At 30.4% G+C, this 11,801-nt stretch overlaps 1 protein-coding gene across 1 annotated transcript; it reads left to right on the top strand.

The window, feature by feature from the left end:
- The first annotated feature begins 8,798 nt into the window (after window positions 1-8,798).
- Window positions 8,799-10,680, top strand: LOC119683117 (protein distal antenna-related-like). Its single transcript, XM_038096729.1, has 2 exons — window positions 8,799-9,061; window positions 9,152-10,680. The coding sequence occupies exon 2, from the start codon at window positions 9,164-9,166 to the stop codon at window positions 10,529-10,531; it is 1,368 nt and encodes a 455-aa protein (XP_037952657.1). The 5' UTR covers window positions 8,799-9,061; window positions 9,152-9,163; the 3' UTR covers window positions 10,532-10,680.
- The last annotated feature ends 1,121 nt before the right edge of the window (window positions 10,681-11,801 follow it).

Raw genomic sequence — 11,801 nt, 5'->3', positions numbered from 1 at the left:
CAGTAAACTGGACACAATTGTATAAGGTAAAGTCAACTTGATGCGTCCAAATTTTAATATGAAATATACAAGCAATGTTTGCTTTACAATAGAAATCCGTAAGAACGGACAAATATGTAATAATACGGGTTTCGGGTCCGTATATTTTGTTACTCTTACTGTATTATCTTACTGTATTAAGATTTTTGTTATAGGTATGTATACTATATAAAGAGGTGCCAAATTGATTCCTTGATAAGATATGATAGAAGTACGAGCAGACGGTTTTTGCGGTACATTCTATGTCACAGTTCAGATGTTCAACCTTTAAGTCATTGAAATAAAATAAAAATGAGGGGATTTCTTGTCGTGAAAGTGAACACGGTTTTGTACATTTTGCATTTATACTCTACTCTACAAAATCACACCGACACACAGCCAAACGAACACATTTTAAACATGAATCAAGTTGTACGAGCCGATGTCGGATCTTGGTCATCCTGCTAAAGCTCCCTAATTTTGTATACTCGAACTTTTCCAGCGAGTTGGTCATTTGCCTTGCTGGAACATTTGTTTTGTGTACGGAATTGTGTGCCTTCGCTGTGTTCAAGAAAATTAAGTAAATTTTCGTGTGGTGGCACTTTTACGTTTCAGTTCTCCTCCATCTTCTATTTCCTATAATTTAAAACATTTTTAGAGGATGTGCTTCGATGTGTACGAAATTTATTCCTTTAGCCTTAGTTGTTTTGCTTGGACACAAATGTTATACGAAGCATATTTTTGGGCGCTAGTGGGTATGCTACTCGAACCCATGTCCCCATCTTAATATTACGGATAAAAGTATTTGTAGCTTGATTTCTATGTATATATACATATGTATATATATACAGATATATAAGTTTATATAAGGTTTTACATAAGAACATTTGCTAAAATGTTCTGAAGAGCATTCATGTGTACCTACAATTAACTGTACTTCATACGTAATGAGCGGTCAAAATCTTAAACAAAGCATGCAACTCATTTTTAATAATTAATGTCAGCGGAAAGCTACGAGTAATTGTTTTCAATCTACTTGGGTTTTTATTTATATGTATTTATATATATTTTTAAAATATGTTAAAATGTTTAATTTTAATAAAGTCTATATGGATATATCAGATACTCATCTATTAAAAATGTAAGATGGCTGAAAATATCTTTTTTGCTGTTTTACTAGAGTGTTTTCGTTGGTATGGCTTTTACAACAATATCAAAGAGACTTAAAATAATTTTAATGTATTTTTAATAATGTTCTTAGAATGTTAAAGAAAGCTAAATCGATTTAATTTCATGAATAACAGAAAAATCAAAATATATTATTTCAAAATCATTAAAAAATTAAGTATTAATAGTAATCAGCTGTAGTGAACAAATAGTAAAAAATAGGTTATGTTAGGTAGGGATGTCATTCTAAAGATTTTCAGATCGACTTCTGCAAAAGCCTTAGTGTATTTGAATCTAATAATATCTAAGTTTCTACCAATATTTGTTATTTCTAACGTTTTATTTAAAATTTAAGCTTATTATCAATTAAACGTGTTTGGTGTCTAATTAACAATGTTGCCCTAGAGAGCAGGGTTGTTATCGAAGTTAAGTTTGAACAGTTTTTATTTTCTTGCATATCTTCAGTAGCAAGAACATCCATTCTTCCTACTCTCATTATTTTTTCAATTTTGACTTAGATATATTTATTGTCTAAATACATCTGTATATTAATGTCGGCTTTACTCTTTGATAACTGAAATAGGGTTTCAGCGCCTTTATAATGATAATCTATATTAATTAATTAATAGATAAGCCATTCTGAAAAAATAAAACATAGAAACTAGTTTTGTATTTATGTGAAACTATTCGAAATATAATTCATAAGATTAATTAATTTGTTTTTTAATGTAAAGGATAATTTTTTTTATATTACAGATTAAATTTATTCCAAAAAAAGGATCAGTAAGTTGACTATTACAGACAGGGATCATCTTTGTCTGCATTTATTAGCCTCCGTCAGGCATCCCGATCACTGATTTCATGTTGTTAGTTGGTTGTACCGAGTGTCTTCATATCGTTCGTCACCTGGTCTTTCCACTGAAGATGCGGGCATCTTCTACTGCCTTTTTCAACAGCGAGTGCCGAATTAAACACTTCTTTAGCCAGAGTATTTTCTTTCATTCACACGATATAATTTTTTAGTTATGCCAATGTTGGGGTATAGCTCATATAAGTCATCATTTCATTTAATTTGAGACTTGTTGTCAACGCGTAACGGACTACAGATCTTTCGAAGAATTTTTCTCTCGATTCTTCCAAATGCATTCTCATCACTGCTCGTTATTGTCCAAGCTTCAGAAGCATACAGCAGGAAAGGCATGATAAGAGGCATGATAAGAGACTTGTAAAGTAAGTATTGTTTTTCGATATAGGGCTCTATTTCTCAATTATCTATTTAGCCCGAAGTAATATCTGTTGGCCAGACTCAATTGTGGTGTTAATGGTAGTTTCCCGAAACTTTCATAGCGTCGAGCTTATTGCAATAATAATATTATTTGAATTTCAGTATTACTTTACTTTAATATTAAGTAAAGTAATACTAAATGAATATAACTTTTATATTGATTTGAGTTTTATAAATAATTTGTTTTAAGAATGATTAATTACTTTCATTTCGAAAAGGATAACAACCCACTAGAAATGCTGCTTGTTTACTATTCAAAATACAGGGTATGATCAATTTAAATTACTTAACATAATTATGCTTCTATTACATCCATCCTATAGCTTTGAAAAATGAAGTGATTTTCTTTGGAATTTTCACACCTCAAATATATTCGGATAATTAAAATGTTGCTGACTTTTTTTTTGTTTAACTCGAAATTTTTATGGATCGTATAATTTTTTTGAAGTTAAGATCTGATCCATTTGTTTATACAAATTGACTGCTTTTTGGTGTGTTTTCTCCTTTTCGATTATTTGTGAAGACAAAACAGCATAACTAATTCTTATAAGCCACGTTTTGTGCATACGCACAAACGTACTCGCTGCTAAAGTATCTACATCCTTGATCATGCTGCGCAAATACCTAAATCTGGCAGATTTTTCTAAGAAAATCAACAAACGTCAATTGCTCTCCAGAGAAGACTGAGGCTTGCAGCTGTACCTGCAGCATTGACCGCTAATTTATTTTTATGACAATCTTGCAACACACATCCTACGGTTCTACGGTCCTACGGTTTTGCATTTTTCAATGATTTACAATTGTCCTGTATAGCAAAGCGCAAGCATTGAGCGAAGTCATGTTGTCACGTCCTTGCCGAATTGCACTATATTTGAAGTCAAAAATTTTGGAGCAATTTTTCATTCAAAAGGAATGAGTTATTTATTGACGGTGCTTTGTTGTTTTTTCCCTTAATTTCCTTTCGTCCTCAACGCCTGTAAAAAATTGAAGGCAGGTAAATGTTTCCTTCTTCCGTGAAGAATCGGCGGATATTGTCGATTCAAGGCATTACGTTTTTTGTTATTATTGTTATTTGCTTTCGCAAATATTTTTTTCTGTTCAATGAAATTACACAGAAACGGAAAATAAATATAAAACAAACAGTTTATTGTGTTATTTAAAATAAAAAATAAAAATAATTTTTACAATTATTTGTATAATATTTAACAAACAAATATGGTTAAGGGGTTTATTTTTGAAAATTTCTATCACATATGAAATATATTTTTTATGGATTGGAATAAAATTTCTGGACCCAGAGCTTGTACTGAAAAAAGATATAACGTATTATTTATTCTTACAAAAAGTATTATTATTAAATTTGATTTTAATGTCAATATGGCAGTAGTAACTATTTTTATTTTAATAGAAACTGCGGTACTGGCTGGTTTATGATTTCATTCTAATATAACACAGCATGTGAATTTGTTAATAAAACTTTTACACTAACGAACTAATGAAACTCCAAGTTAGAAGATAAAAGTCAAATATGACTTTGGGTCAGTTGGCTAATGAACACTAACTCTGAGCTTCAAATTTGGCAGGGCACGAGTGGAACACTTGGTAATTATTCGTAAATATTATCTTATTTACGAATAATTAAATACCAAGACCAAGACCATTGATTGATGGATATTTGGCAATACTCGAAACAGCTGCATGATCAGCCAAAAATTCAATTAATTAAAATAATAAAAAAACAGAATTTTTGTTGTTGTTGTTCACTATTTTTTAAAACCTCTCTTATTCTTAAATTAATATTAAACCAATGATTTAAATGGCAGTTAATGACGATCAAATTATAATTACAGAACTTTTTGAATCTGTTAGTGTCACACTTTTTAGCATGACTTTTGACAGTCGGTGTTTATAGAAATCTCAATGCAAATATAAAGAAGATCACTGTTTTTTAACTCAGAGGGTTTCATAGAAGCACATAGATAAGCATGATGATGTTTAGGCGATGTTGGTATTATTGGTCTGAACAGTCGCGTTATCAATGTGGCATTTTCCAATTTAGAAAAATAATAATTTTGTTAAGCTTCTTGAGACCAACGTAACTGTTGAGATTTATAGCTCCTAAGGAAATCAGCATAAACACTAAAATGACATCAACCCAAAAATTTAACGAAGATTCATTTTTCTATAAGCAAAAAGACGCCCCACATGTGTCTTATCAAGATTGTCGTAATGTACGTAAGCGACATTAATGGAAGGCCGAAGCGATTAACGATATGAAGGCACTCAATACTACCAACTGGCGATAGTAAGTTATTGATCTTAGCGAAGTCTATTGGATCTGGCCAAGCACAACTTACTACTCGAATGGCCAACTAATTAAAGAAAGAAGCTAAGTATCAAAACCGAAACACTGCTAAGAATAATGACAATAAGTTATGCCACTTCATTTATTATGGCTTTGTAGCCAGGTAATATTAGGTCAATTTACGTCTCTAATAACAAACTAAGTGAAGCATAAAAAACAAAGATCAGATCTTTAAGCAAATTATGCCACCTAATATATTATAAGGATGTGCAGATTTTTGTCAAGTACTCAAATCCACATTGCATAAATTGAAATTAACAGAAAAGATTGCTTTTAAGTGGCCAAAGATATTGAATAGAATGTCTGTGTGAGTCCAAATAAAATTTCCATAATAGATAGACCGCTAAAATGATTAAGCAGAATAGAGTTTTTAAATAACAAATAGATTTAATATAAACAAAAGATATCTAAAGACCGGTTACAAGATCAATAGATTTGGTAGATATACGGTTATTTGCCACATAATAGGGATGCACTAATCTTTGTTAGAAAGAAAATTCACTTATAAATAAATCTGTGAAGGGCTAGTATATAATTATAGTACTCTCTTCCTTATTATGACTAAGTAAGTACATTCTGGAGGCAAAAGAATAATTAATGCAATGGTGCTTGAAAATATGAAGAGCTTCTGTGAAAGCAAAGATCAGTCACAAATATCATGATTATTTATTAGGAGATGTGAAGAAACCGAGTTTTGACCAAATTATGTTCTAAAATTAAACTGTAGCTAGTGACGAGGAGGAAGATATTGTTGAGGATAATGTGTACTACATATTAATTTTACCTGATTCAATTTAAACCTGTTTAATTTGAAAAAGAGGTAATATTGTGTTTTTCGAAACAAGTATTGGTCGCAACACAATTTGCGCGATATCTTTTTTCTATACTATAGTCTTAAAAGTATTTGGAATTTTTTTTAGTTGAATTAATGAATGGACTTCTATTTCTGTGTTTGTATATTCGTTTCAGACTTTATTGGAAATGCAAATTTCCTTTAAGAAAATACGAGTGTGCATTAAAAAATTTTTTGCTGCATTTATATGGTATTATATTATTAAATTAATTTTTGCATTATATTTAGAAATCTGAAAACAACAAAATTTAACTGAAGTATATAAAATAATAATCTGTGAATTTAAAATTTTAAATTAAAAAAGTATTTTTTTTTTATTTTATTTTTTGATATGAGCAAATTGGTCAATTGTTTAAATAGTACACTTAATAAATAATATTTAATAATTAAAATTTGTTATTTTTTTATAGAGATGTTTTGTTGTTGTAGTTCATTATTTTTCGACACTTCTCTACCAATTGTAATCGTGTCTATTGAGTAAGATAGTCACTTCTGTCATTACTGACGTATAATTTTTAAAAATAATTTAATAAGTGTATTATTTGAACAATGGACGAATTAGTCCGCTTTAAAAACCAATTAATAAATAAATATTTTTTGAAATTCAAAACTCTAAATTAAAAAATTATTGTTACACATAAAAATAATAAATGAAATATTATGGTCATTAAAACAATAAATTATAAAAAAAATATTTATTTATTTCTATTAATTATTTAAAATATTTAAAAGATGATTTATATATGAAAAAGTCACATATATAAAATATGAAATTTATATGAAATTTTATTTCCTATGAAACATATGCTGTTTATATCTGAACAGCATTAAGTGTATGTATATATGTATGTTACAATTATAACATAATCCAAGTATGCATAAATAACTAACCAGTAATACTGGTAGTTGTGTGTGCTTTTTATAATATTCTTTAAACTTGTATAATTAGTAAGTAATTATTTAAATATAAATGACATATGACAAATACTTTATATTTTCATACCACTCTGATGAGTCTGGGTAGTTCCCAGACGAAACAAGTCAGTGGAAACTGACAGATGACAGAGACTTTTGCTTCTGTAAAGGAGCCAATAGATTTAATTCCAATTCACACAGACGTTTTTGAAGACAGATATATGTAATAATAAAATTTGTTTTTTTTTTAAATTTAATTTTAATTTAATTTTAATTTCTTATTTTAATATAATTTGTTTCTATAAAGTTAACATTCTAACATTACATAAAGTTAAACATTCTATACTACATACCAACTGATAGTTAATACTAATCTCATGAGAGAATTTACATATATTTTTAAGTGTTTTCAATTTAAATCTTAGGTGTAGAGTAGGTGTATTTGTAAGTACCAGAATTTGGAATTATATGGGGTCTTCAATCCATCGATAGATAGCGTGCTGTTAGATTATATATATATGGACAGCGAAAAAAGACTATTTTCCGGAGGTCGATAGACTCTCCGTAGTTAACAAACCTTTTTCAGATATAAAACTGTTGGATGTTTGAGTGTCTATAAGAAACATTTCACTTTTTTATTTATTTTTATTAAATATTTAAATATGTATTATAATATTGTAATGAACTTTTTTTCTTGTTTCGTTTAGAGCTGCGATAAACACAGCTTTTTTCAAGGTTCTCATAAGAAAAAAATGCTAGCAAAAAAAATGCGGTGCTAGTATTTTTATTTGATCTAGAAAACAAAATATTCAAACGATAAGTGAAAGGTATGTAGGTATAATATTCTTTCATAAAATTATATTAGCAAACCATTATTTTTCAATTTTTTTCAGAAAATTTCAAGTATAAAAATTCTGTTGCTGCGGGAGTGGTTTTCGGTGAGTTGGGTAACTTAATGTTCTTAATATTACTTAACAACTTTTATTCAGGTGTCTTCATAGTCAGCGATTAATTTATTCAAGTGATTGATTCTTGTGTACCCCGTATCTCCCCGTGCTCTGTTAGTTGTTAGGAAATCGTGTTGTGTTTTAATCGTTACAATATGTTATTATAAATATGAAATGAAAAATAAATCTTTTAAGATTTGAATGAGCATCTCAAGTCACATTTAGTTTCATTGAGTACATTTATTAAAAAATTGTTTTCAGAAAATTTACGCAAACTGAGAATAGTAAATTATTTGTTTATTTTCTTAGCACCTGTCAAGGGATTTGACCACACAAAAATAATTAGAACAACAAAAATAATTTGGCACTACCGAAAATCATGACAAACTATAATCTTTATCTTTTGTAAATCGTACGTGTGTTTACTTACCTAGTCGCTCGCATAGATTTTAAGTTGAATTTTAATATCCGGATTATCCGGCTATAAGCTGAACCACAAAAGAAAGATTTCAAAAAGTAAACAATACAGCATTTACAATTTTTGCGATTAAAACGACTGCAATTTAAATAAAACGCAAAGTTTCGCGCGTTAATAATGAATTATTTAAGAGCGAACCGCAGAGAGTAGTCAGAGTATCCAGTAAGTCTGCAGTCTGCAATAAAAATCATAAGAACTCATCAGAAGGCAAAGCAACAACACATTCCTTGCCATGCATAGATACACATTCTATTCTACCTGTGTGTACGCGCTATACATTTGGCTTGAATTCCAACGAACATGTTGGTAAATAAACCATTGGCATTAAGAGAGCGCGACTATAATAATGGTTAGCTTGCAACATTTGAACATTTGAACATTCGAACAGTTGAACATGTTGGATGTTGCAACAGTGGCAAGGTGAGGAAATGCCGCGTTTTACTTTTATCCCCGACCGCTATATTGAGTTTGCGTATTGTTGGTGCAATATTCTTATTACAACAGTGCGAGTGCCAACAAGTTGTTGTTTGTTGTTTAATGTTCTGCTCGTGGAGATGCTCTTCGGCGAGCATTCGCGCAGAGTGGCAACAGGACTTTCTGCTCTCTCTCGGATTGCGTGTTGTGCTCTTCGCCGTTTCGCAAAAAGTGGTAAATAGTGCAGCAACAGAAGCACAGATGCTTTGCATATTTTGGCTTCGCAGTTGCCTTCTTCGCGTAATTAAAGTCATATCCTTTTGTTAATCCGAGGAGTGAACAACGCAAGGATTAGTAGTCACGCATCGTTTCGTTGGCCGCCAAAATATATCGCGCGTTAAAAATTAATATTTTTTAAAAATCTCATAGACCGTGGATTATTTCTTATGTGCTAACATTTCAATTAACAGCGTAGACGACGTGTCAATTTTTATAAAAAAATTTTATAAAAAATATTCGAAATTATTTAGCATTCCTAGGATACGATACCATTCACACGGTTTTTATATATTGGATTTTGAATTTTACTGAATTGTAAAGCTTCTTACGCTAAAATTAGGTATATATATTTCGCATAGAATTTAACAACTGCATACTTTTTTATCTGCAATGGACTGTAAACTTTTTTCTTTCTGCTCTTAAAAAATAGACTACATTGAAAATGGATATATCGGCCTATCAGCACATGAACATACGTATGAGCACACGCGGCAAACGTCCTTTACGCAATTTGACACCCAGCGATAAAGTACGCGCCATACAACGTATACATAATGGAGAAACGAAGGCTTCAGTTTCACGCGATATTGGTGTACCGGAATCTACGTTACGTGGCTGGTGTAAAAATGAACAAAAATTACGTTTTATGTGTCGTCAAATGAGTGTAGATCAAATGTCACTGCCTGGTTTGGAGAATCCTCCAGAAAAACGTACGAAGCTAGAGAATCATCATGCATCAGCGAAATTTCAAAGCATTTCAAGCTTTGATGATTTTGCCTATAATCGTTTACCACTTAGTGGCATGGATTTTGCTGTCAATGCTATAAACAACAATAACCAGAATTCCAATGGTAGCAATATTAGTAGCTGCAATGCATTCCTAGAAAAAATCGCTTTGAATGATTTTATTAAAAAAACCACTTCCCAGGCGGAGTCTAACAAACAATTTGGTATAAGTTCACATCTTCAGAATATCGGTTCATTACCTATTTCTGGAGATTTTTCGCAACTTGCTATGGTGCAAAATATAAATTTAATGTCCTTACTAAATCCAAATTTGGTAAATGTTCCGAGCGCTGGTAGCTCAATGGAAAGTACAAAAGTAAAAATACCCTTACGCTCATCTAATTCGACTGAAGATACAAGGGAGAGTACCAAAAGTACACCAACGACTCCATTGAGTGTGAAAAATTGGGCTAAAGATCCTTCCGAAAACTTATCTCCGATTAAGAATAGCACAAGCAGTATCAATAGCAGCAATAATAAACGGATTAATGTTAACAACAACAACAACAACAATGATACAAATAACAACGACGTCAAGCCAAAATCATTACAATCACAATTGCAATTGGCTGAAATTGGCACATTTCCATTCCTACAAACTGGCATGCCATCGATATTGAATCCCAACGCAGACCCAGATAGCGCCAATTCAGCTCTATTGGAATGGTGCAAAGTTTTTAATGCGAGTTTAAATTTTTTGGCACTAACTGCTGCTGCTGCAGCTCTTCAGTCTCCTACTGTAAATTTATCTAACACAAATGACGAAAATGAAAGCAATACTATACAGGCACGTCCTACCGAGAATATTTTGTATAGTCAACTAACTAAAATGCCTCATAGCTTTCATATGAATTCAAACAGCTTGATGCATAGCGACATGTCCAACGATAGTTACTATGACAGCGAACCAGAGGATTTGTCATTTCGTTCTAATACATCGAAAATATCTAGCCCAGCTCACAGCCGTTCACAAAGTCCAGCTAAGAGCATCTCTTCTGCAGTGCAGAGTGACTCTGAACCATAAAGGATTAAACGTATTCGAATCTGATCGCTTGTAGATAAAAACAACTTAGTCTTAACTTTTAGTATTTAAATATGAAAAATTCCTGAATAAAGTCTTTAGAATAATTTGATAGAATATTTTAAATAAACTATGTCACTGTACAATGTACATTAGGGTCTTTTTATCTCTATGAATAAGTAGTTTCAATTATCTACATATCATCTTATATTAAATTTTAACTTAACTTGTAAAAATTGAATATGTTTTTAATAAATTAATAAATTATTTAATTGTTTTCCAAAAATTAAATTATTATCGTTTCTATTTCTTATAAGAGAATAACAATGGGATATAAGAATTGTATGGTATTCTTAGTGGGACCTATGTAACGAGCTAATATAACACTGAGCAGATATTAAATTGTGAATATTTTACAGAAGTCGAAATACATTGAACTAATTTGTTTCTCTACTGCTGTTATCCGGAAATGAAAGATGTGCCTTTATTCTGGTTTTATTATCGAACCGAAGAAATCTGGAAACTTATAACAAAGGAAATATTAATGGTTTGAATAGTCAAGTTAAAATCGGAGTGAAGTAGTTATGCGTTCACTAGTTTAACAGTATTAGATATGTTCTTACAGACTTGACTTCGGAGAGGAGAATTATTATAACTGATTATGAAAATATATGGGGCTGTTTGTGCGGGAGCAATAATCTGTTTTTAAATTTTCTTCTAAATAATAAACTATAAACAATAAAATAATAAGCAATAATATTATTATTAATAATATTTTTATTTTAAAATTGTTACTCACCAAATATATAAAACTCTAATACATAGATTATTAACAGATTCTAAAAAGAGTTCAGATCCTTAAAATTCACTAATCATAACACAAGGTCCATTTACCTTTATTCCCTGTTTTGAAGAATAATATCTTGAAGGACGTGCATAACTTTGATTTGGAAATATAATATATCATATTGAATTCCATGCTGTTAAACTCTGAAACTACAAAGAATTTCCTTTGAAATTTTTTTCAACTATATATTATATTATGCCTTTGTATTGTATAAAAAGCCTTTGACCTTTTTCAAAAAGCTTGACTAATTTATATGTTACGTTAAACGCTTTTACTTTGACTGATTCTTTTGAAAGTAGTCCATTTGATGTCCATTGTACAATATATAATAGACTTCGTTTGAATTTCAAAATCCTGATTTAAATACTTAATTTTCACACAATAAAAATATTTTAAAAATTTCTATTGTTTTTATTAGAACACTGA

The sequence above is a fragment of the Teleopsis dalmanni genome, chromosome 2 (assembly GCF_002237135.1).
Source record: "Teleopsis dalmanni isolate 2A chromosome 2, ASM223713v2, whole genome shotgun sequence".
Lineage (NCBI taxonomy): Eukaryota > Metazoa > Arthropoda > Insecta > Diptera > Diopsidae > Teleopsis > Teleopsis dalmanni.
This window is presented reverse-complemented; position numbering and strand designations above follow the sequence as displayed.

Coding starts and splice junctions, on each gene's coding strand:
- LOC119683117 (XM_038096729.1), top strand. CDS start 9,164: ATGGATATATCGGCCTATCAGCACATGAACATACGTATGAGCACACGC.